Raw genomic sequence first — 23297 nt, 5'->3', positions numbered from 1 at the left:
CAAGTAGTCCATGTCATGGTAAAGTTAGTTTACTCAGATGGCTGATGGCTTCCTGGTGTAGGGCATTTTCAGCTTTAGGCAATGCCGAGTTCTACTATAATCGTGGACATAGCAAGAGGATATGTGAGACCAGAGAGAATTTCTTCTTTGTTGTGCCCCGAAAAAAGACCCAAGGTTACTGATGACACTGTAAAATGCAACAGTGACAACGTAGGTTTCATCGAAGAACAGTGTCTCTGGGGGTTTGTATAAAGAAACTAAGAAAGTAAACTGTACTGAATATCAAAAGACTGTTACACCACCCTTAGAAGCCTATCTGTTTGTTATCTTAATCAAGTTTTCACTCGTTCGGATTTATTACCGTTCCATGTTATAAGATTTTTTAACTCTACCTAGAGTCATTCATAGATTAATACATATGTTTATATGTGTCCGAATTTATTACCATTCATATGAATTTAGAAAGAACAAAAACATTTATAATATGAAATGGATTAATATATAATTTTACATAATTATTCCTTGATAGGGACATCCCTGGGGGTATATTTGCCTTTTCCCCTTCTTTAAATATACCAGCATGCTAACATGGGCCTGTTAGTAACTACCATCATCTACTGGGGCAGCTCACAGTGGGAACTAGTGGGCCTTTAGGCGTAAGTCTGGAACACCACCTCCAGAGGTACCTATGGCAATCGGTATTGGGCTTCACCGTCCTTGGTGGGCTACATCACTTCTAGTAAGCGTCACTGGTTTTTGCCATCATCTCTGGGCCTCATCGCTCTGGATGGTCTTGGCCTATTTTTGCCATCTTTTGTAGCTTTCGGCTTCTTTTTTTTTTTAAAGAAAATAGATTAAAATATGGTCTCTAGGTCCAAGTTGCATGTACATTTCGACTTCTTTGATCTTTTCCAACACTCTTTGCTTGAATGGTATTCAACTCAACATCGGCAGAAGCCTCGAAGAGGGGCCCCCATGACTCGCCTTTAACGATAAGCAAAAATACTTATGGCAGCGGAACCTAAGGGAAAATGTAGCATTAAGGTATTTATGGTGCAAGCCATTGTTTAAGAGTCTTGGGCCACCAATGTAAACTATTATTTACCCACAATGCAAAGTGGTTTTAGGCGTGTCCTCGATTTTTCATGGCAGTTCATGATACTTATGTTTCAATCCTCATATATAGCTCAAAATTACATAGAAGTCCAAAATTTTGCACATCACCCTAAAACCCAAAAAAGAATATAAAAATCTTGCCCCTCTCCTCATCCTCCACCCTTCTCTGTTCCTCTCCAGTTCTCCACCAACGGCAAAACCCGAGCTCCAATCCTCCACCAACAGCGGCAGTAAGGGTGTAAGTGGGCAGGCCCGCCAACCCGCTTATAGGCCAATTAAGCGGGTTGTCCACCAGGTTACCCGCTTAATTGACCTATAAGCGGGTTCGCGGACCGGCCCACTTACCCCCCCCCCCCCCCAAGTGGCAGGCTCAGCCACCTCCGAATCTGGCAAGTTGATCCACATGTGGAGGTAGCCTCAACAGTGGTCTCGACGCTGCCATCCGTGTCAAGTTGAAAGTACTAGCCACGTAGGTACACAATCCGTCTCCATTTCAAGTTAAAAGTACTCGCCATATTGGTACATAATCCGGCTCCGTATCAAGTTGAGAGTACTGATCACGTAGGTACACTGTGAATGTCCTTAGTCCATATTCGTTGAATATGGCATATCTCTGAACAATGGATATCCCCATTGTTAGTGTGACTGAAAGAAAACCTCTTGGTGGGGTGGAACAACAGGATTAAATCTCTACATCCAGATTATTAAGCATCAAATGCACGATAGATGGAAGCCCACCGGTGGCTATATGGGCTTTGCAGGCCCATAAAAAGAATCCCTGACCGGCCCAACCAGCCACCTTCCATCTCCTCTCGTGGTTGGGGTTTCATTTCTGTTAGTGGTTATTTGGACATATAATAATAATGCTGCGGTTCTCTAATGGAAATTAGCTACCTATTAGATGTTTTTTTTTGGGGGGGGGGATATATGCTGCTATGATAAACCTCTGAGATAATGTTCAGTTAGATTTTTCATAACTGTGAGATATTCTTGGTGTTGATCCTGTGATTCCACACTCTTTTTTTATGTACCTACGGTTTCATGAAACCTCCATTTAACTAAAAGGAATTTTAGAGAAAATGTGAAATTGGTAATGGGAGACAATGGTTTAATCTCTACTTTGATAGGATGCTACCACAAGCTGTACAGAAAATGGAGCAAGAAAATTTTACGTTCATTCTCGCAATGATTAATTCAACAGGAAGGACAAAAACACTAACGGTCAAATCATCTTCCCGAGCACTGAAATATGGCTTAGATCCCGTTTAGTTCCAAAAATTTTCACCCAAAAACATTAAATTTTGGACACCTAAATAGAGTATTGAACATAGATAAATCGAAAAACTAATTATACAGTTACGTGAGAAATTGTGAGCCGAATCTTTTGAGCCTAATTACTACATGATTAGCCATAAGTGCTACAGTAACCCACATACGCTAATGACGTATTAATTAGGCTCAAAAGATTCGTCCCGCGGTTTCCACGCCAGCCGTGAAATTCGTTTTTTCATTTGTGTTCGAAAACCCTTCCGACATCCGGTCAAACGTCTGATGTGACATGTAAAAATTTTTATTTCACCAACTAAATACCCCCAGTTCATCTGAGTAACTATTTTTTATTTTTTTTATAGAAGGATATTTTTTACCCGGCCTCTATTTCTAATCGGATATATATAACCATTTTTTTATTTTAAATTCAAGAACGTAACCTAAATAGAGAACCTAGTCTCTCAAACAACCCAATCTAAAATTCATGCTCCTATGAAGATTTAAACCCGAGATCTTGGATTGTACTAAGTCACAAGGCTACCTGCTCTTTCACTCATCAGAGTAACTATAGGTCTCAGATGTGATGTGCAATTAGCTAGTTCATCTGAGTAAACTCCTCTGGTGTAAAAGGCCTTTTGTGCAAACAGCTGCATCACATTTTAATGCTTTGTATAGGCTAAATAATATTTTCGTCTACTCAAATCATTTATTTGTGCTTATAAAATGTACTTCTGTTTCTCGTGCGTTACGAGTGCCTGAAAGTTGAAAACATATCCAAGTGACTGCTAAGGTCGCGTTGAGGGATGGGGTGTTAGTTAACTTATCCGGCATAGGAACCGTAGTAATAGATTAATACATGATTAATTAATTATTAAAAATATAAAATAGATTAATATGATTTTTTAAAACAACTTTCCTATAATTTTTTTAAAAAAATACACCGTTTAGTAATTCGGGAAGCGTGCGCGCGAAAAACGAGGGAGGTTAGTTAACTTGCAGTCATGCCAAACGCGGCCTAAGGGGGTGTTTGGATCCCCGAGACTTTTTTTAAGTCCCTGTCATATTGAATGTTTAGACACTAACTAGAAGTATTAAATATAGACTATTAATAAAACTCACTCATACTCTGAACTATTTCGCGAGACGAATCTATTGAGCCTAATTAGTTCATGATTAGCGAATGTGATGCTACAGTAAACATTTGATAATCGTGCCTTAATTAGGCTTAAAAAATTTGTCTAATGAAATAGCATTTATTTATGCAATTAGTTTTATTATCAGTCTATATTTAATACTCATAATTAACGTCAAAACATCCGATGTGACAAAGGACTAAAAAAGTCTCTGGATCCAAACAGCGTGAGTGATATGTTCTGTTGTGCACTTTTTCCCATTTTTTCGGCAGACATCTGACGATGCGGTGCCACAGCCAGTTGTCCTGACTCCTGTATCTTGACACAGTCATAGTTGAACACCCACATCTCAGATGCAACCATTGTGTATTTTCCTATGCTGAGGATGCTTCTTGACTGGTATATGTATTTTCCTATGCTCAGGATGCTTTTTTTTTTGCTTGGTCTGACCCTTATTAAGAAATGTTTTACTTTTCTGATTTATAAGTTTTATCTATTAACCCTTGTTCCTCAAAACAAAATCCAGAGCTCTTTCTGATTTATAAGTTATGTTGTATCTGGGAACTATTTTGTGCTGGCATTTACTGTTTGCAGATGAAAGATCTCAGGGACCTAGAACTTGATATGGTGAAAAGGGAGATATGCAGTCACAGTAATGACGGCAACTTATGTAGTTGCTGTTGTCACCACAGGATGGAGATCAGATGGCCTAAACAAGTGGAGCACATTATTCAAAATAGTGTAGCGCATTTATTGTAACCATATTACTGTAGCATCTACTGTGTCTCGTTCATCATCAAAATGGATGGCTAAAACTGTGTGCAGTTCTTAAGGTGCAGTGATCTCAATTCGGTGAGAAAGGGAGCGTGGCGACTGATTCAGCTGTCACACAGACAAAAGTTACAGATCATGGGATTGAAGGTTCCTGTCAATTCATGTTGCTTTCAACGCAAAAGCAGCTCGGTAATACAGACTTATCATGTGATTTGGAAATGGAGATGCAGGGACGGAGTTCTGCACTTCTGCTGAACGACAAATAGCAGCTTCGCTTCTCTTTGTAAGTTTAATTTCCTCAACATATGGCTTCTGTTCAAACTTTTATTTCACCCCTTTCATCTTAATTTTTTTTTGTTCTTTTACTCTTTCTGCAAATAGTTGTATGCATGGTACGGTTGAAGCTGGGGTTTAGCTTTGCATCTTGTCTCCTGACCTGATACTACCTCCGTCCCGAAATAAAATTATTTTTTAGTTTTTTGATACAATGTTTTGACTCTTTGTCTTATTTAAATTTTTTTGTGATTAATATTTTTATTCTTGTCAGATGATAAAACATGAATAGTACTTTATACATGACTAATTTTTTAAAGTTTTTATACAAAATTTTTAAATAAGACAAATAGTCAAACGTTGGACATAAAAAACGAAAAATGATATTATTATGAGACGGAGGAGGTAGTAGCTTTTTTTGATAGAGTGGGTGCGTACGGCTTCCTCCTACGAAGGACTGGAAATCTGCAAGAAGTGGATAAGATTTGCGTGGTACAAACGCCTCGTCATGTCCCAGTACAGCGTGCGACTGATGACACAAGTTCTCAGTCGATCAGATGATCATATGGGTTGGTTAGCAGACAACAACAATGTAGTAGTTGTACTCCCGTCCATGATCTTTGATCGATGGCACCAATAGCATCGTCGTGCTCCTTGCCGGCACGTACGTTGTACTGGGAAGAATCTCCTGAAAAGTTGTCGTGCGCGGGTAAAAAACCAGGGTTCACAAAACCGGTTACCACCGCGGTAATCGAGGCCTCCACCGAGGTGCGGTATTGGTTTCGGACGGTATGGATAACACTATTTTATCGTTAGATCTGGCACCGATGCGCCGTGTGGAGAAAAGTTGTGCGGTTTACGACATAAATTGCAGCGGCGGCAGTCGCACTCGGTAAATGTATCTGTTCTCATACTAATCGTGGTTTTTATGGCATAAGTCCCGTAGCTTGGGGTGGTAACCGTTGCTTGTAGCGGCACTTAAATAACACGGTTACCGCCCCCAAACCGTGATAATCGTCCATTATTTAACGGTTTCTTCCCTAAAACTGATGAGTTTGTAGTTTCTGCTTTAGATATTTAAAATGTATCTAAATGCTTTAGGCATTTGAATGCGTTGAGTATGTAAGTGATACATAGATATTTTTATTTGTAGATATGTGGTTAATTTCCAGTTTAACTATCATGTTATAATAATTGTTTGTAGGTATAAGCTAGTCAGGTTAATTTTTAGTATAAGGAAACAATAGATATAGGTAAATTTCGAGTGACCTTTATCTTATAATGATTGTTTGTATGTATAAGATTATATGGAAAATGTGATATGAAATTATTAGTCAATACGTGAATGACTTGTAGCTATCTAGGCATATGTTTGTATGTTGTACGTTAAGGTCATATAAAAATAATAATAGTAATGGTTAGTTACTATGTGAATTATTTATACGTATACATTTGTACCTTCTAGGGAAATGTTAATAGGAAGAATGAAAATTGTTGTATTTAGATATTATATGAATTATTTGCTAGTTATACGAATGCATGCGATATATGAAATATGTACTAACTATTACAATTATAACATATTACTTATTTCCTATTTTTCCTATATTTACACTAATTTTCTGAATATTTTGAATCCTTTTATTCTCGGTTTATACTAATGTCAGTTTTCTCCAAAAAACCCTGCGGTTTCTACGCCAATCTGTGTGGTTTTCACCACCCAACCGCAGTTGTCATAGTTTTTTTAATTCAATTTTTTCATTTGAAATTCGTCCCAGTTTGCGCGGTAACTGCTCCTCCACGCTGGCTGGTATAGAAGTCTCCGGGGGGTTTTGGGTACCGGTAAAAACTATCTAGATTGAAAGGAATTCACAGTGAAAAGGGAGTGTTTTGAGCCATGTGATGTATTCTCTACTTTCCAGCTTGGTTTACACCAGTGGTAAAACTGCACTGACGTCTTAATGGATTTATTCAAGTTTGATACCCCAATATTTATGCAGTCTTTACACTGGTTATCATGCAACTTTCATGGTGAGAAATCATATGCTTAAAACAGCCCTGGTACCTTACGTGCCTGGATTATGTGCAACAGTGAGACAATAGTTGTCTATATACATTCACGTCAGATTAATCATCATGCGTGACATCATTAACTCAATAAAAACTTGGACGGTGTCTCTTCGTTCGTCTACTGCTTAGACACGTGCTCTCAAGTTGCATGCAATGTTTCCTAGAGAAAAACGACATGCATTGGTTGCATGCAACAAATATAAGATATAAAAAATAGTGTATTAAATGTTATATAGACAAACAAGTAGGCTATACATGGTACAACTTATCTGCTTAGTTGTCTATGTATATCAAATAGACAATAATTATCTATACCGTTGTACATGTCTTACGATGATTTTTCATATACCGTTGTACATGTCTTACGGTGATTTTTCAGACTCCCTTAGGAAATTAAGTTGTTTCCTGTGAAAAGCATGAGTACTTGACAATATAATACGATGTACATACACGAGCAGCGAAATATGATTTGAATAAACGACTTTAACTGTCCAGAGAAAGATATAAGCCACTCGATGCCAAAGTTAGCCCGCCAGGAAAGGCTGCAAATTACAGTGATCAATCTTGGCAGTTCTGAGGTGTAGTAAACAATTAGATTAAGCTTTGAAACATTTTACACGTTTCGTGAACCAACGCTCTTAACGCCAGAATTTAGAAAATTGCCTTTAAAGACTAAAACGAGATTAATGATCGAATCGGATAGAAAACATGCCAATCGGACAGGAAGCAATTAGAATACGACTCGGATATAACCGATGATTTGACTCAGATGGAAAAATGAGTCCAATTGAGCCTGAAAATCATGCATATAGATTTGGGAATAGATAGATAGAGTCTGTGTAATTTAATTTTATATATTAATTTGAATTAGTTTTATTTCTAAGAGAGTTAGAGTCTAATTGTAACGTGTGTTTTTATCTAGGAGGAGTTAGAGATAGAGTCCACATAGAAGTTTGTTATCTATTAGGAGTCGTGTGTTGTGTCCGACATGAACTACTATCCACCTGATGGTATAAATATGTATGCCTAGAGTCACTGTAAATCATCTACTTATCACAATATAGATCAATTACTTTCGCGCATCACTACTCTCCTCACCGAGGTTTCAACACCGGTGGAATTTGGCACCTGACGCGGGGCTGCATCGTCTCGATTTCCGGCAGAGGGGTAAGTTCTATGTTTCGCCAACCACGGTAATCGTATCGGCTAGATTAGAACTGTCTCGATTCAGTCCGATCTTCTAATTTGGTTGCACGCTTGCTAGTTATCGTATCAGTTTCAGCTTAGATCATTTTCTTGTCTTGAGTTGATCTGGTCGACTATTTTTGGCAATCTATGTTGGTTTGATATTTGCTATTTAACATATTCAATCTAATATTGTCTCAGTTTGGTCCGATCAAGTAGATTGCGTTTATCAGATGGTTTATATCAGATCAATGTATTTTGCTCATTGTTTTATCGAAGTACCAGCCGATAATAAGTTATCGGTCATCGACTTGATAGATTTGTTTAGTATCTATCTTGACATTGCTAGACGTAATCTTGAATTGTCTTGGTTTGATCCGATCTTCTATGATTATTCTTAGCAATCTGGGCTAGATATTTTATAGATCTTAGTTATTTGCTGGTCGTTTATAGCCGATGATCTTTGGCGATCTACATACTTATTATATTTACATCAATAGAGTAGCAGATTGCCTTACTGCATTATTTTTATACCAATCGGCTGGATTTATTTAGATCGGTAATTATTTTGCCTTACATCAGCTTAAGAGGATCACATGCAATTTAGTTTTAGCCGATCACAGCAAAGTACTCATTGCTTATTTATTTATTTATTTATTTATTTATTTATTTATTATTCAAGTATATTTGTGTCGAATTTTCAGTCGATCCAAGCTTTCAATAGTCGATCGATCAACCTATCGACTAAATACTGCTACATCAACATCCAATCAATTGGTTTCTCAGTTACCTATCGGCTCGATAGTCGATCGACTTGTTTTATTCTTCATTTTGTCAGTTACAGGATCAAACTGACTGGCATGCTCGCATAATCTAAGAATTTAAGTCCTACACTAGAGCGTTCTAAGAAGTGACTCCCAAACCTTTGTGTGTGACACGTCATTGGGTCAACTTTTGATGTCAACCCACTCAATAATGAAGATGAATGATATGAACAATCACAAAAGGCAGGATCCATATTAGCTTGGAATCCAGTAAAAAAAGCTCGGGTTTCATCAACTGGCCAAATTTCACAGAACTGTAGAAAAAATGAAGAAAAATATCTAACAAATATTATTGACAAATATTTAATTCTAAGAAATGTCATGGATAAGTACGAGTTCTATAAAATACCATTGTACAAATGAATAAAATACCATTGTACAGACGAATTTGTCTAAGAAATAATATTAGTGCTAGGGTTCCATTAACATTTGTGCGTTAAGTGCTATAGTATGGGTACTGAGCATAAGGCCCTTCATTGCAGTGCTGTCCGCATTTGTCGATTTGACAAGAGAGTGGTGCTTCAAGAAGGATCAAAGAACATTCACATTTCCACTAACTTAGAGAGAAATGTTTCTACACACTCTTGGCCATTGAACACCCCCTCATCCATGAAGTGAATCCACAATTAGCAGGAACTAGATTCAGAGCCTCTTCGGTTTGAAGGATTTTTAAAAAGAAAATGAAGGAATTGAATTGTTTTCTTTAAAAATCCTATAAAATTTCTATGGTCCGAAGAAGCTCTAAGACGGAACTCAATCAACGGGCGAGGTACGCAGAATCACTGATTCATAGATATACCATTGGATCATGGCATCCTCCGTCCAAAGTCTGCCTGCCATCATCTGAGTATCTTGCTGCCTCCCACAGGCTGCCCCCACAATGATCCTCCCATCAACACACATTCACTCACCACAGCTGTCATTTTTGAGGGGCTGACGTTTGGTTTGGTGGACGTTTCATTGTGGCGTTTCAAGGTGTAACATCTGCGTCTATTTCATCTGTTCCAAAATATAAACATTTCAAAAATTTAAATGTTATACACTTTTTCTATCTTGTACCTACTTATCCTTTTACCCACATCCATTCTTCTTTTCTTTTTAACCTTGATCCCAACTAAACAATCTATAAGTGCTTTTATTTTGGGACAGATGTAGCAAGTGACAAGGTGCCAAGCAACAGCAGTTTCGACGGTAAACAGGAAACATCACCATCTATCTGCATGTAAGCGATAACTGGTTATTGGGTTCAAGAGATGTCATATACAAGACAAAAATGATGCAGAATGCTGGTTAGCAAGGTAAGGTTTTCTATTTTCTCTATGTTCTTGTGCAAGTAACAATTACCAAGGTGATGTGACAGCCAGATTGGCAGGTGCTGACTACAGATGATATTTCCCAGAGTGTAAATCCCTATCCTAGTCAGCACACCAATGAAGAAAAGTGTACATTGAGGGGCTGTAGAATTGCTATACAACAACTTTTGACATGTGCCTACTATGCGTTTCTTTTTAAGCACTGTTCTTACCAACTTATGGATTTTGCTTACCATAGTTCTCAATTACGATTTCCACAAAAACTTTCTCAATCAGCATTGCTTCTAATCAATTTTTAGGTTTATAATATACAATATTTATTTCATTCCTATAAACATGAAGCTAACTGAAAAACTAAAAACAATTTTGAGCACACAAAAATGTATCCTGAAATGCTAAATAGGAGAAAAATTCCCAGAAACAAGGCCCTACTTCAGCTAGGAGATTCCACTACTTCAGCTAGGTGTCAAGCAATTATCATGGCATTAGAATGGAGCTGGAAAATGTCACAAGCTGTACTTGGCTCCACTACCTCTACTTGGCTACTTGCTCAAAGTGTCAAGTAGGCATGATGGCATTACACCAGAACAGAGGAATGCATAAAGCTGTAGTACTTGGCTCCACTACTTATGGAAATATAGAAAGTTTTCTTAATGGCTCAATTAAGGAGAGCAGGTGATCTTTAAACATTGAAATGACATCTGAGCACTAGACAGCACCCATACACATTGAAGTGGTGGCAGCACTGCGTTCCATTCCTTTATTCTCTTCCATGGTGTGTTACCATAGTCCTCCAAAGAAGAGAATAAACAGATAATAATGGTAATCCAATTGGTATCACAGTTTGATGAAAGATTCTAATAGCAATTAAACTCATCAAATTCTCTTTTCCTTAACAGAAAAAGAGAACGCTAAATGGGGCTTACCTACATAAACAATGTGTGCAAAGATCAGCACTTGAGGGCGCAGACACTTCCACGCAGGTACTGAAGCATTTTTTGTCTGCTAGATGACAAAAGAATAATTAGAAAACAGGAGGATAAGAATATCAGCAAGCAAGGCAAGCTTTAACGTTTAACAAGTAATCATCAAATCGAACACGCAAAAAATGAATTGATAGTTTTGGCAAAACCAAAAAGAATCACTAGAAAGTGTTATATTTTTTTTCTTTTGCTCAATAAGGGCATAATTCCTAACTTTCCACAAACAACTCTATCTAGATGTGACCTTTCCAAACTGAAAAATAGTTTAATTTCCCTCTCCAAAACTAAATGTTACCGTGGTACCATTATAAACGTTACAGAGTAATTTGTCTGTTTTTCCTTTTGAAAAGCATAAGATATTAACAAAATTCATAACATGCTACAGAGTGTACTGTTACACAGACTCTGCAGATAGGAGGATCAACACAGTTTATTGACCAATAAGACTGCACAGCAACAATTCATAGATCCACTTGCCTCAAGGTTACTTATGTTTCACAGAGAAATAGCGTAGCCCCCATCTTTCCGCTTTTCCTTATAAGAAAAAAAATACATTTTTAGAATTTAAATCTTGTGTTGATTTTGAGGTTTTCCATCGTGGTTTATTTTCCATCCTTTGCTTTTACATCACTAAGAACGCGTATATAAAAGTTATATATGCAAACTATTTTTTAATCATCAACAAGCCGTTTCACCTATGCTTATAAAAAGCAAAAATATGGGTGATTGCCAAATGGCATATTTGCAAACGAAAAAATAATTTTTGAATAAAACTTTTATATGCATATTCTTAGCGATCTAAAAGCCAAGTATGTAAAATAAACTTCGGTGAAAAACCTCAAAATTAACTCTAAATTTAAGGTTGAAATTTTAAAATTTGACTTATAAGAATAAACGGAAGCGAAAAGATGGGGGTGACTGTAAGTCTTGCTCTAAATTATACTTTTTTATGACTCAACTGTGGATTCATGTCATCAGAAAAAAAATAATGGCCTTCTACTGAAAAATGCCCGTATTAGCAAATAAAGAAAGGCCCTGAAAAGAGGTATATTAATACTTCCAGAGAGATTTGCAACACAGTGACTTGCAGCTTTCACATGCAAATAGTTTCTTTAGAAAAAGAAGACAAATGCAGAGGGATTACCCTAAGAACTTGATGGAAGATACATGAAGTATAGCATGTATCGATTCTATAGCAAAGTGCAAACTGTTATACAAGAAACAAGCCCATAGCTTGGTTATCTTGCAAAAGTTGTTGGCTACTTTCTGTAGCCTTTTCAGTTATTTTCTACGACATACCCGACTAAAGAACACACATACTACTCATGTCTCACATTGTCCAGTGAGGTTACAACACACTTGGCCAGCAGGCTGCTGGCCACTATAAATAGAGGCTCGTACTACCAATGCCCAGCATTCAGCCCACGGCTCATCCAAGTGCAAGTGCATTAGCTCACCAGGACTACCTAGAGCACTCATTGGTGTACAAAATATTACATCTAACCCATCTAAACATGTCTAGGTCTGTGGAGCCTCTTGTTGTAGGGCGCGTGATTGGAGAAGTTCTTGATACCTTTAACCCATGCATGAAGATGATAGTGACCTATAACTCCAACAAGCTTGTATTTAATGGTCATGAGCTCTACCCATCAGCAGTTGTGTCTAAACCAAGAGTTGAGGTCCAAGGGGGTGACCTGCGGTCTTTCTTCACATTGGTATGGAAGTGGAACAGTCAACTCAATCCTAGGAATTCCATTGGTGGCTCTGATTATATTACATACTGTTCCTTCCCATTGTTAACCATAACTCTTCATGTTTCAGGTTATGACTGACCCAGATGTACCAGGACCGAGCGATCCCTATCTAAGGGAGCACCTCCATTGGTAACCATGATCATTCTGTATCTATATACTATATTTGTTTTTTGTGAGTGGTTACTGATTAGCTAGACATTAGTTACGCTTTTGGGGAAGATAGGACCATTACTTTATCTTTCATGTGTGCAAAAAAACACATAATCTAAATATTCTTAGTGGGAGTAGTAGTGTGGTTAAATCATCAGCAAATCTTACCTTTACACTTGCACAGGATTGTCACTGATATACCCGGGACAACGGACGCTTCTTTTGGTAGGTCCTTCCTCTAATAAACTGCGACAATTTGTTCCCATCTTACTCACTCATTTGCTTCTTTTGAATAAACAACGAATTGTCTCACTTTCTGATTTAAGGACGGGAGGTCATAAGCTACGAGAGCCCGAAGCCAAACATAGGCATCCACAGGTTCATCTTTGTGCTCTTCAAGCAGAAACGCAGGCAAACTGTACTTGTGCCATCCTTCAGGGACCATTTCAACACCCGTCGGTTTGCCGAGGAGAATGATCTTGGCCTTCCTGTGGCTGCTGTGTACTTCAACGCCCAGAGAGAGACCGCAGCCAGGAGACGCTGAGAAACAATGCAGCTCTCATTGTCCAAGTCACGGCTCTCTGAAGTCAAAGCTTTTCTGCCATATCACTTTCTCTTGAATGAATCCCCTGTCGCTACATCAGTTGCTGGTATATCTGCGAATAAACCCAGATGCATATTGCAGCATGTGTTAGTATTAGATCGTTTTCCATATCATCGAGTACGAAGTAGTAGATTGTTGTGTAAGCATTAAGATTGGTAAGCATGTTAGCAAATTCCAGTGCAATGCACTATGTAATCCACGTCAATTATTGATGCTTCAAAGCCATGTACAAGCCAAATTATGCTGGTGGACTACCCCAACCGGCAGAAAAGGCTTTATCTACTGTATGTCGCTTGGTGGCTCCACATGATTTGAACCTTTTTTTCTGACGTGCAATCTCCTGGAAGTGAACTTCGCTAATTTGGTTGTGAAGTTTGTGTCACCTTGTGATTTGTGAACGATGAAGACCCTCTCTAACTGTATTGCACTGCTCCTCCATATAATAGGTTTGGATACAATCATATGCATGGAAATATCCAGCGTTTCTATCTCCTAAAAAGTAGGAGGAGTATAGTCATGTGCGTGCACCTATATAGCATTTGCCACTTTCCCTCTTTGCCTTCTCTCTCATACATTATCATGTCCTTACACCAACCTTTCTTGGAATTTTCTTTTGTACAAATCCATCCACATTGCATACTGCTCCTTCTCTTTCCCATTGCAAGACTTTCTGTTACTGCTTAAATTGATATAGATGCTAATGAATATATACATATATAGAAAACATATGCTGATATGCAATGAATCCATGGATAAATTTAGAAACAGCTAGACGCGCGTTCTATGCAAGTGGTTAACATGCAGTAAAAACACTCATATGATGGGAATCCAACTTTTCCTTTTGTCATACAAGTTCATCCACATTGCCTACTAAATACTGTGCAGGTTAGCAACATGCAGTAAGTAATAAGAAAAAAGAGAGAGAGAGAGAGAGAGAGAAAGCAGTCAGAAACATGTAACAACAGTGATATGATGGGAATCCGTAGCACTAATGTCTGAATGGTCCCACGATTTTAGGTGAGAATTTACTGGATCCACCGCGGGGATCGCGCATCGAAGCGACGCAATGGATCATCATATCTTGAGAGGGGGGAAGGAAGGTGGAGGGACGAGAGCAAAACCAAAATCCTCACCAGGCTCGCGGCGGATCCCCGTACGGTCCCGGATGAAGCGATCGCCGGACGGAGGAGAGGCGGCGAGGAGGACGCGGGTGGTAGTCATGGCCGGAGCAGGCCCAGCGGCCGCCGCGCTGCGGTGGTGGCGCCATCGCCTCGCCGGCGAGCTCGCAGAGAGTTTTCAAGGCGCCGACACTGCCGTCGGCAGAGTGGGCTGCGACGACACCGCAGCCTGTACTTTCTACGGGTATTTTTTGTTGGTCTTCATGGGCCATCGTCATTAGAGTTAGCAGGCCTCTGGTAAGCTGGGCCTAATTTGAGTTATTACACGTACACGCCCTTTTGGGCTACCAAACCGAAAATATCTGGGCCTTCGGGTCAATGGGCCCGTGTGCCACAAACTATTGCATGGCACTGGGCCCCACCGGTTGACTCGTTGACTTATTGTGTTCTGTTCGCTTTAGCTATAGGCTTGGTAAAACTAAGTGTCAGGAGGAGGGGCTGTATTAACACTAAAACATTTCTAAATGTCCGATATGATCTATAAGAAACTCTGTCCTTATTAATTTAGGATAAAACAAATCCACCCAGTTGAGTTAATCCTACTTAACATCTACTCTACATGATCCATATTATATGACTTTGTAGGGTTGTCTAAATTTATCCATATATTGATGTATATGTTTTATATATTTATCTGGATTCTTTAGCACGCAAATAAATCTAGGTAATCCTAGAAAGTCTAATATGAAACATAGGGAATAATACATTTTCACAATTATAAGTGCATTTTCTATCACATGGGACGTAATTTACTCTCTTTATTCTAAAATATAACTATTTAGAACTATCACATGGGACGTAATTTACTCTCTTTATTCTAAAATATAACTATTTCTAAAATTTGAGTCTTACACCAAAATATAAGCATTTTGGGTGATGTTCACTGCTCCAAGTAGTATTTGTCTCATCAATGATTTATCATTCTAAATTCTTTCTATTTATCCTTACGTGGCCTTCCACTCTCTTTGTTCCTAAATGTACTCCGTCCATTCCAAAATGTAAGCATATTTTATTTTCAAACTTAATCTCTACTAAATAATCTCACCTCCATCTTTTTGTTTCTCCTTATGTTTATAAACCAAAATTTAAATTTTTAACCTTAAATTTAGAGTAAATTTTGTGTTTTTTTATTATAGTTTATTTTTAGCTTTGGCTTTCAGATCGTTAAGAACACATGTATGAAAATTTTATTCATAAATTATCTTTTGTTTACAAACATCTCATTTGGCATTTTTCCAAAAAAACAAACAATCACAATCACCCCCTTCGAGTACTTAAATTTTTGGACGGGTAGTAGTTAAGAAGAAGGATGACTTCAATGCTCTTATTAAACAAGTAGATAGTGCACAGCTGTATGTCCATAGGGTAAAATAGAGATAAATTTAAATACATTTTTCATAACAAATTTAAATCATAGAAATACACTTATTATGGATGGAGATAGTATGTTCGTAAACAACAATAACATTCTCCGTATTAAGTTAATCCCGGTTCTAAAATATAAGTATGTCTATATATTTCCATGTGAATTAAAAAATAATGAAGTTGAATGATCAATGTTGTACTTCCTGTCCCCAAAATAATTTATTTTTCACTTATCCAACACATACCAATATAAAAACAGACTATAATACCCTCTAGTTTATCGTATCAATACAATTATTCTCTACTTTATCTTTCCCCGATGTATTTATTTATTATTTTCATAAACTTCAATGCAATGATCGCTAAAAAATAAAATTATTTGGAAGAAACAAGTATGAGCAAAAATAATTTTATTTTAGGACATATGCAATAATTGATTAAGAAAAAATAGGAGATAGTTGTGATAGGTTAAATAAAACCGGGTGAAGCAATAACTATAGATTCTAACTTTACATAAGCTACGTACCCTCTCCGTTCTAAAATAGAATCATTTCTAAAATTCAAATTATGTACCACAATATAAGCATATGTTTGCACTCATTCACATGTTTTCAATCCTTGAAATGATTCCAACGTCAATTAGATACTTAGAAAAGAAATCTAACCAATTCAAATTTCTAAGATTAACCGATGCAGTAACTACAACGTAATCTTTTATTATCTTCATAGTCTATATTAAATATAAATGAAATAATTAAGGTAGTATATTTTAAGGGCTTCTTTGAATCACCGGAATGAAAAAAACGGAGGAATAGGAAAAACATATGATTCTAACAGAAATATAAGTATAAAACAAAGGATTGTAAAACATAATAAAAACGTAAAAATGACAGTTTGATTTGACCACAGAAAAACACAGAAATTTGAGGAGAGATAAAGACTCAAAGGATTTTTTCATGAGATTTAACCTCTTGTTAAATTTCCTCCAAAACTTGTATAGAAAGAAGCATTCTATAGGAATTTCATAGGAATTTCATAGGATCTCATAGAGTTCATTCCTTTGATTCAAATGGTTTTCTGAAAAATCCATAAAAAAGTGAAATTCCTTAAAATTTCAAAAACTGGGGGAGGAAAGATATATTTTGAAGAGCGGCCTTTAAAGACAAATATGAAAAATGATCAGTCATTCTTCACACAATGTGCATTAAGTTGTGATTTGACAGCGCATTGACCCCTAAAAGGGTTGAATCCGTGACCGGTATGGTTCAAGAGGAGAGAATTATTAAACAGTCGCTCTGTCACTATCCGTATCAATCTTGTTCTACTGAGGAGGCGATTAATTAAAAATAAAGTGTGCATAGGAGACGATTGAGCTGGGGTGTAAGATGGGACGGGGGCACTGATGAGTGATCTGATCGATCACTCGAGTTCGCCTGAACCAGCAGCGGGGCTAATAATATTGGCACATGCTTTGGTGAGTGCTTTTAACAGACGTATAACAAAGATACTCCTAAGTTATTGGGTTTTACTCTTATTCCTTCTCTTCTATCTCGTCTATTTAGCTAGATTTAAGAGTAAGAAACGAAGATATCGGTATCTCGTGTCCTTCTCTTCTATCTCATCTATTTAGCTAGATTTACTTCCTTCTCTTCTATCTCGTCTATTTAGCTAGATTTAAGAGTAAGAAACGAAGATACCGGTATCTCGTGTCCTTCTCTTCTATTTAGCTAGATTTAAGAGTAAGAAACGATTTGATATCTCTCACGATACCGGTATCTCGTGGTACAAAAGAAAAGAAAGGAGGTGAGATCGTTCATGCACTTCTTGCAAGGCCGTTATTATGTCTTAAATCCCATATCTTTTTTCTCATGCTAATAAACTCTAAAATTTAAAATTTTTGTCTTAGGGCTTTTTATCAAAATTTATTTTCCAGCGTTTAATTTTAGATCTATAAGAATATATATATATATATATTATAAATTATTTTTTATTTATAAATATACGACAATCACGGTGTTAATAAAATTAAAACTGCAGCAGGAGTGCAGGACAATTCAGAGGGCTGGGGTCTAGCTAGCTCTAGCAGCAAATCTGATCCAGTAGCATTTTTCTTGGAAAAATAGGTGATGCATCAGCAGAAGAAGATACTGATAGCCGTTGCATATATATAGTGCAATAGATCATTAAGACGCCGTTTGTGTTAAATTTAAGTCTGAAAGTAGAGTTCCATTCGTGTACCCATCAATATTTGACACAGCTTCACTAAAAGATCGTTATTGTAGAATGTTTTCTTTAGGTTTCCGAACTGCATGCAGCTCACCTACTACAGATTAAGCACAGCTTAAAAGTTCGAGAAGCTTATGAACATCTCATGGTCGATACCTGCACCACTCTATACTATGGAGGTGCTGGATTCTGAGCAGCATATATTAACCATCTCATGATACAGCTACTCTTCTTGCAATTCAGATCGAAGAAGATAACGCATTTGCAGAAATGCAGGCACAAAGCATGCAATGAAACAGGATTAAATTAGTCCACAAGCCCAAAACAACTCTGATGCATGGCTACTCCACTCGTAATTCTAGCTAGAGTACGTAGTCAACTGATGCATGCATGGTATACTTAGTCTAGGTTGAGCTAGCTACTGCTGCTAATTACAAAAGATCCATGGTTACTATGGCCTCGAGCCCTCGACGATCGACGTCAGCATCTTCGTCTACCCATGCATGAACCTCGATCGAGCCCTAGCGTCTAGCTACGTACATCACTTGGGCTTCTTCCCACCCTTGGACGATGGCGCCGCCGGCGTGGCCTTGGCATTGGCGGCGGCGGCGGCGGCGGCGGCGTCTGGCTGCTGGTGGGACGACGGCGAGGAGGTGGCGGCGGAGGAGGGCTTCTTGTTCTTGAGCTTGAGCTTGGCGAGGAGCGCCTTGTTCTCCTGGTCCAGCAGCTGCGCCTTCTTCCTCAGCCGCTCGTTCTCCTGCATGATGCACAGGTTCTCCAGGTACAGGTTGGTCACCCGATCCATCCCAGTGAACTGAACCAGCTGCACATAAATCAACAAGTAGTTCAGACTTCAGAGAAGAAAAAAAACGTAGTCAGAACTTCGATCGATTCAAAACGATTCGGTGTTCATTTGTAATCACCTCTAGATCTCTAAATCAAAGAGGAAGAAAAGAAAAGCTTGTTCTTGGCTGCTTGGCCTATGGAGTTTCGAGCTTGAATGGGGCGTCTGTATTTATAGGCCACGACGAGGAGTTTCTCGATCTGCAGAAGAAGAAGAGAGTGCAGGCACAACTCGAGTGCACAAGGGACAAGGCCTTAACTCGATCTGTGGGAGTAGCTAGATGTCAAACAAAATTGTCATCATGGTGATGAATTGATGACGCAGTTCCTGTTCAGTCCAAAGATACGCAATCGATGGAATTCTTTCATCTTCTTCCAGCTCCCTAGATTGACTTTACTCTTTCTCTATCTCTCTCTCTGATCATGATGAGGAGTAGTAACAATAACTTGATGTGAGACGTGTTGAATTTTTGTCTAGCTTGCTGCATGAACAATGCAAGTCTCAACTCTGAACAATGGTGTATGGTCTATCAAATCGTGAATCATATGGTTTGATTCACTCGTTTCAAAAAAAAAAAGTGATTTGATTCACATATAAAATCCTCATTATGCAATGAGCTAGTAGCTCCTCGATCATTATGGCCAAAACTTCATCAGGCAAACTATAGGAGCACTCTTTATGATACTAGAATAGTACAACTTCTACCATTTGAACCATGAAATTGTAGTCTCTTCTTTCAAATCAATTAAGTTTGACTTGAGTCTAACCAATTAATGCCAATCCAACAGTAAATCCTGTTCAATGATGAAAGCACAGGCAGCTACAAGTACTAGCCGCTAGCTTGACCGCAAAACAGAAAGCAGAACATTGAACACACTGTGTTTAATTTGCTTCCAGCTAAAAATGCTCTTTGCTGATCTTGCAGCAGATCTCTTACTGTCCCAAGGCATGAGCTAATGATGAAGCAGCACTCAAGTGCATGTCTTCAGTTCGTCAATCGCCCTATAAATGTAGAGTTAGAGGATCCCAACCGTTTATATAAATTTGATCATCCATATCTTTATTTAGATAATGATCTAAAACAGTTTTATCCTCTATATCTCTTTATACTTCAGCAGATCATCCATATATAACATCCTCCATATTCCTTTGGAGGATGGAGAGAACATCCAATAAAGTTTATCTCTCCAAATATAGATGACATCTAAAAATAGAGGATGAGATGGATGTTCTGCTGAAGCTTAATCTTTATCTTTTATCCTTTATTTTTAAGATAGATAATGAAATCTTCTATTTTTAAGATAGAGAACGAAATAGATAAACTGTTAGGATACTCAAGGCAACAGCAACCATACTCCAATCCTTTCTTCAGGGTTCAGGCCCTCCATCATGGCACATCACCTCAAACCAAAGATCTGATGTGAAACGTTTGCATCATGCCTTTACTCCGTATTTTTACCCTTCTTTACAGAATTGTCTGCGTATATGAGGCCTGACAGGAACTTTACAAAATGAAATGTTTTGGCTCCTAAATCACCTCAAAGTATTTTGACTTGCCAGTTGTGACTTGTGTGAAGCAGCACACCTGAATTTTCTCATCTTTCTGCCGTTTCCTTCGTGCACATCGATCTTGGACTGCATTCAGAAAGAACATACGAGTGCACTGTACTAGAGGACACACTGGCAGCAGCCTGCAGAATAATCTTGGCTTCAAGATTTGGATTCTTCATATCTGATGTGATATGTTGACTATGGAAGTGATCCAGGCTAGTGCAGCTGCTGCACTGTGTAGTTAGGACTCAGGACGGACAGAGCGAAACTGGAGTTGCCGTGCTCTTCCTCTGAAAAGGCATGCATTTGGTAAGAGGAAATGATCATCATGCCTACTCCAGTGGATACGAGCAGGAGCAGCTCCATTTTGGTGACAGGATGGACAAGCCTTGGAAATGGTTGTGCTGTGCTGCCTGCAATCCGGCTGACCGAACAGCTTGCTAGCACAGTGTTTTTGCAGTGTGAGTGAAGCGGTTAGGAATGTCAATTTTGGCCATAATGTAGTCCTAGGTCATTGGGAGCAGGGAATATGAGCTCAGCACTGCCTCACACCAGTCACATGCTACGCTCTCCTGCTCCAGGATCAGAATTCCTACTCTAGGATCAGAATTGCTCCTGCAGCTGCATTTGCTGCCTTGACCCTTGGCTCTGCTTGGAGTGCTCAGAGCAAGTTGAATAGTATTGGCAAGTGTTTGGCTATATAAATTATGTATAATCAACTTAATAGTCAATCTATACAATAATTATCTATAAACATATACTATATATTTAATATTCGGTCTTACCTGTTAGAGCAAGTCTAATAATATAGCCAATAAGTCGACTATAAGACTTCTTATAGCCAGTTCTTAGCCTACCCATATACTAATTAGCTCTTTATCATTAATGTAGGACCCACATGTCATTTTCACAGAGTTTTTTGGTTCTTGGGCCCGAGCTGGCTACAAGCTTACAGCTTGCTTACACTCTCTCTTATCCCCTCTCTCCTCCACATAAGCATTTAGTCAGCTTATAGCCTGCTATTATACTTGCTCTTATACACATATGTCTTAGAGTCCGTGCTACAACTGGCTATAAATCTATAGTCCATTGATCTTCTCTCTCCTCTTATCTTCTTAAAATATGTTTGTAGCTAGCTTATAGTCTGCTATTGTACGTGCTTTTATGAGTTATGACAACCCTAATACTAAGTGAGAAGCTTATTTATTCTAAAAATATATGGTTGTATAATGTAGAAAACTAATAGAATTTAGAAGTTGCAAAACATATATCCTTTTTTAAAAAATCTGATAAGTTGGTTTTCTCACTAACTTCTTTTAAATTTTAAATTACCATAAGGATCATACTTGTGTCTGACCATTGTCCTGGACCTATTATGGCTTAATCCATAATGTAGGGTAAAAGGAGATAGTAAGCATTTAATGTTTTTCTTACTATTACCTTTGTCTAAAATGTAATGATTTCTAAGTTGTTTAGTAGTGTATAAATTAAAAAGAAAAGATTATGGTGCCTCGTAACGGATGGGGCTCGAGGTAGGGATAAAATAAAAAGAATTTTAAATCAGGAGTAATTGATGGACTAAGTATTATTATAAATAATTTAAGAATATTTATATTTTAGAACAATAAGAGCATCTAGCATTAAAATTATGGAAGTGGTAAATAAGTAACCCCGATCATATCGTTACCGCCGGTTAACAAGCGAAAAAAACAATGTTTTTGGCTTGGGAAGAAAAATTGAGAAAAGCATACCACGGGAAAGAGAGTTTCACGTGGGCTCCGTCTTAATTATCTCAACTTCGCCCAGTACATTGTGCCGTGTGTTACGACTACTGTCACGAGATACAATCTTATCTTTTCGAGTGTATCTTGTTATTGTATCTTAAATTTAGAGTTAATTTTAGAATTTTTTTAATTATAGCTTATCTTCTACCATTTACTTTTAGATCATTAAGAACATATGTATAAAAGTTTTATTTAAAAATTATTTTTATTTATAAATATGATGTTTGGTTTTTTCCTTAAAAAATCCAAAAAATGACCCCTATAGTGAACTCCACACTACATTTAATTTCTGTGAAATTACTCTAAGGATATATCCTCTCTTCCAAAGATGCATTTCAAACCAAAAAAACCAGTGGGGCTCTGGTGTGCAGGAAAATTAATTTTTCGCATGGATTAGCCTGTTTCCTATAAATTTGTATGAAATGCAGCACACAAATTGACGAAATTGTACCACCAGAGGCAAAAAATACATGAAGGCCCCAAGCAAGTAACACGCGGCTGAACACACGAACCTGAAGCCCATGTGGCACTGGGCCTTGTCACGCCATCCAGTGTTCATCAACTATTTTTTGCTACTTGGGCCTCAGCAGATTAGGCCCAACAGACCAAAGGCCCACTAAGTTGCAACTTGAGAGCCGAAAGTAGACAGCCCAGCAGCAACCGCCTCAAGCCGCGGGAGCGGCATCATGACTTGGGGAGGGTATATCCGTATATATTTAGAGAAATTTTATAATTCTTGAGAAGTTTCAGAGGTACAACTGTTTTGTATATAAAATAATAGATTTTATATAGAAAATAGTGATACTTTAGAAAAAAAATGCTCATATATAAGATTTTTTTAGCTTGTCCTCCAAGGCCAAAAATTTAAACTAGTCGTTACTTTTTTTAGGTTTGTATAGAT

General features: G+C 37.9%; 2 protein-coding genes and 1 long non-coding RNA gene across 3 annotated transcripts; 1 reads left to right on the top strand and 2 right to left on the bottom strand.

Annotated features, from left to right (window-relative positions):
• Nucleotides 1-8974: 8974 nt before the first annotated feature.
• On the bottom strand, nucleotides 8975-13500 carry LOC107305254. The gene is made up of 3 exons (XR_001551375.2): nucleotides 13013-13500; nucleotides 10884-10959; nucleotides 8975-9860 (listed from the first exon to the last, which is right to left on the bottom strand). It is a non-coding gene; the product is annotated as an uncharacterized LOC107305254 (long non-coding RNA).
• Nucleotides 12364-13788, top strand: LOC102720276 (CEN-like protein 2). The gene is made up of 4 exons (XM_006662674.2): nucleotides 12364-12655; nucleotides 12762-12823; nucleotides 13029-13069; nucleotides 13171-13788. The coding sequence occupies exons 1-4, from the start codon at nucleotides 12455-12457 to the stop codon at nucleotides 13386-13388; spliced, it is 522 nt and encodes a 173-aa protein (XP_006662737.1). The 5' UTR covers nucleotides 12364-12454; the 3' UTR covers nucleotides 13389-13788.
• A 4970-nt stretch (nucleotides 13789-18758) lies between these two features.
• Nucleotides 18759-19192, bottom strand: LOC121055706 (protein LITTLE ZIPPER 3-like). The gene is made up of 2 exons (XM_040528614.1): nucleotides 19141-19192; nucleotides 18759-19040 (listed from the first exon to the last, which is right to left on the bottom strand). The coding sequence occupies exon 2, from the start codon at nucleotides 19020-19022 to the stop codon at nucleotides 18759-18761; it is 264 nt and encodes an 87-aa protein (XP_040384548.1). The 5' UTR covers nucleotides 19023-19040; nucleotides 19141-19192.
• Nucleotides 19193-23297: the final 4105 nt, after the last annotated feature.

This window comes from Oryza brachyantha, chromosome 11 (assembly GCF_000231095.2).
Source record: "Oryza brachyantha chromosome 11, ObraRS2, whole genome shotgun sequence".
Taxonomy (NCBI): domain Eukaryota; kingdom Viridiplantae; phylum Streptophyta; class Magnoliopsida; order Poales; family Poaceae; genus Oryza; species Oryza brachyantha.
Note: the sequence above shows the minus strand (reverse complement) of the source record. Positions and strands in the feature narration are given on the sequence as shown.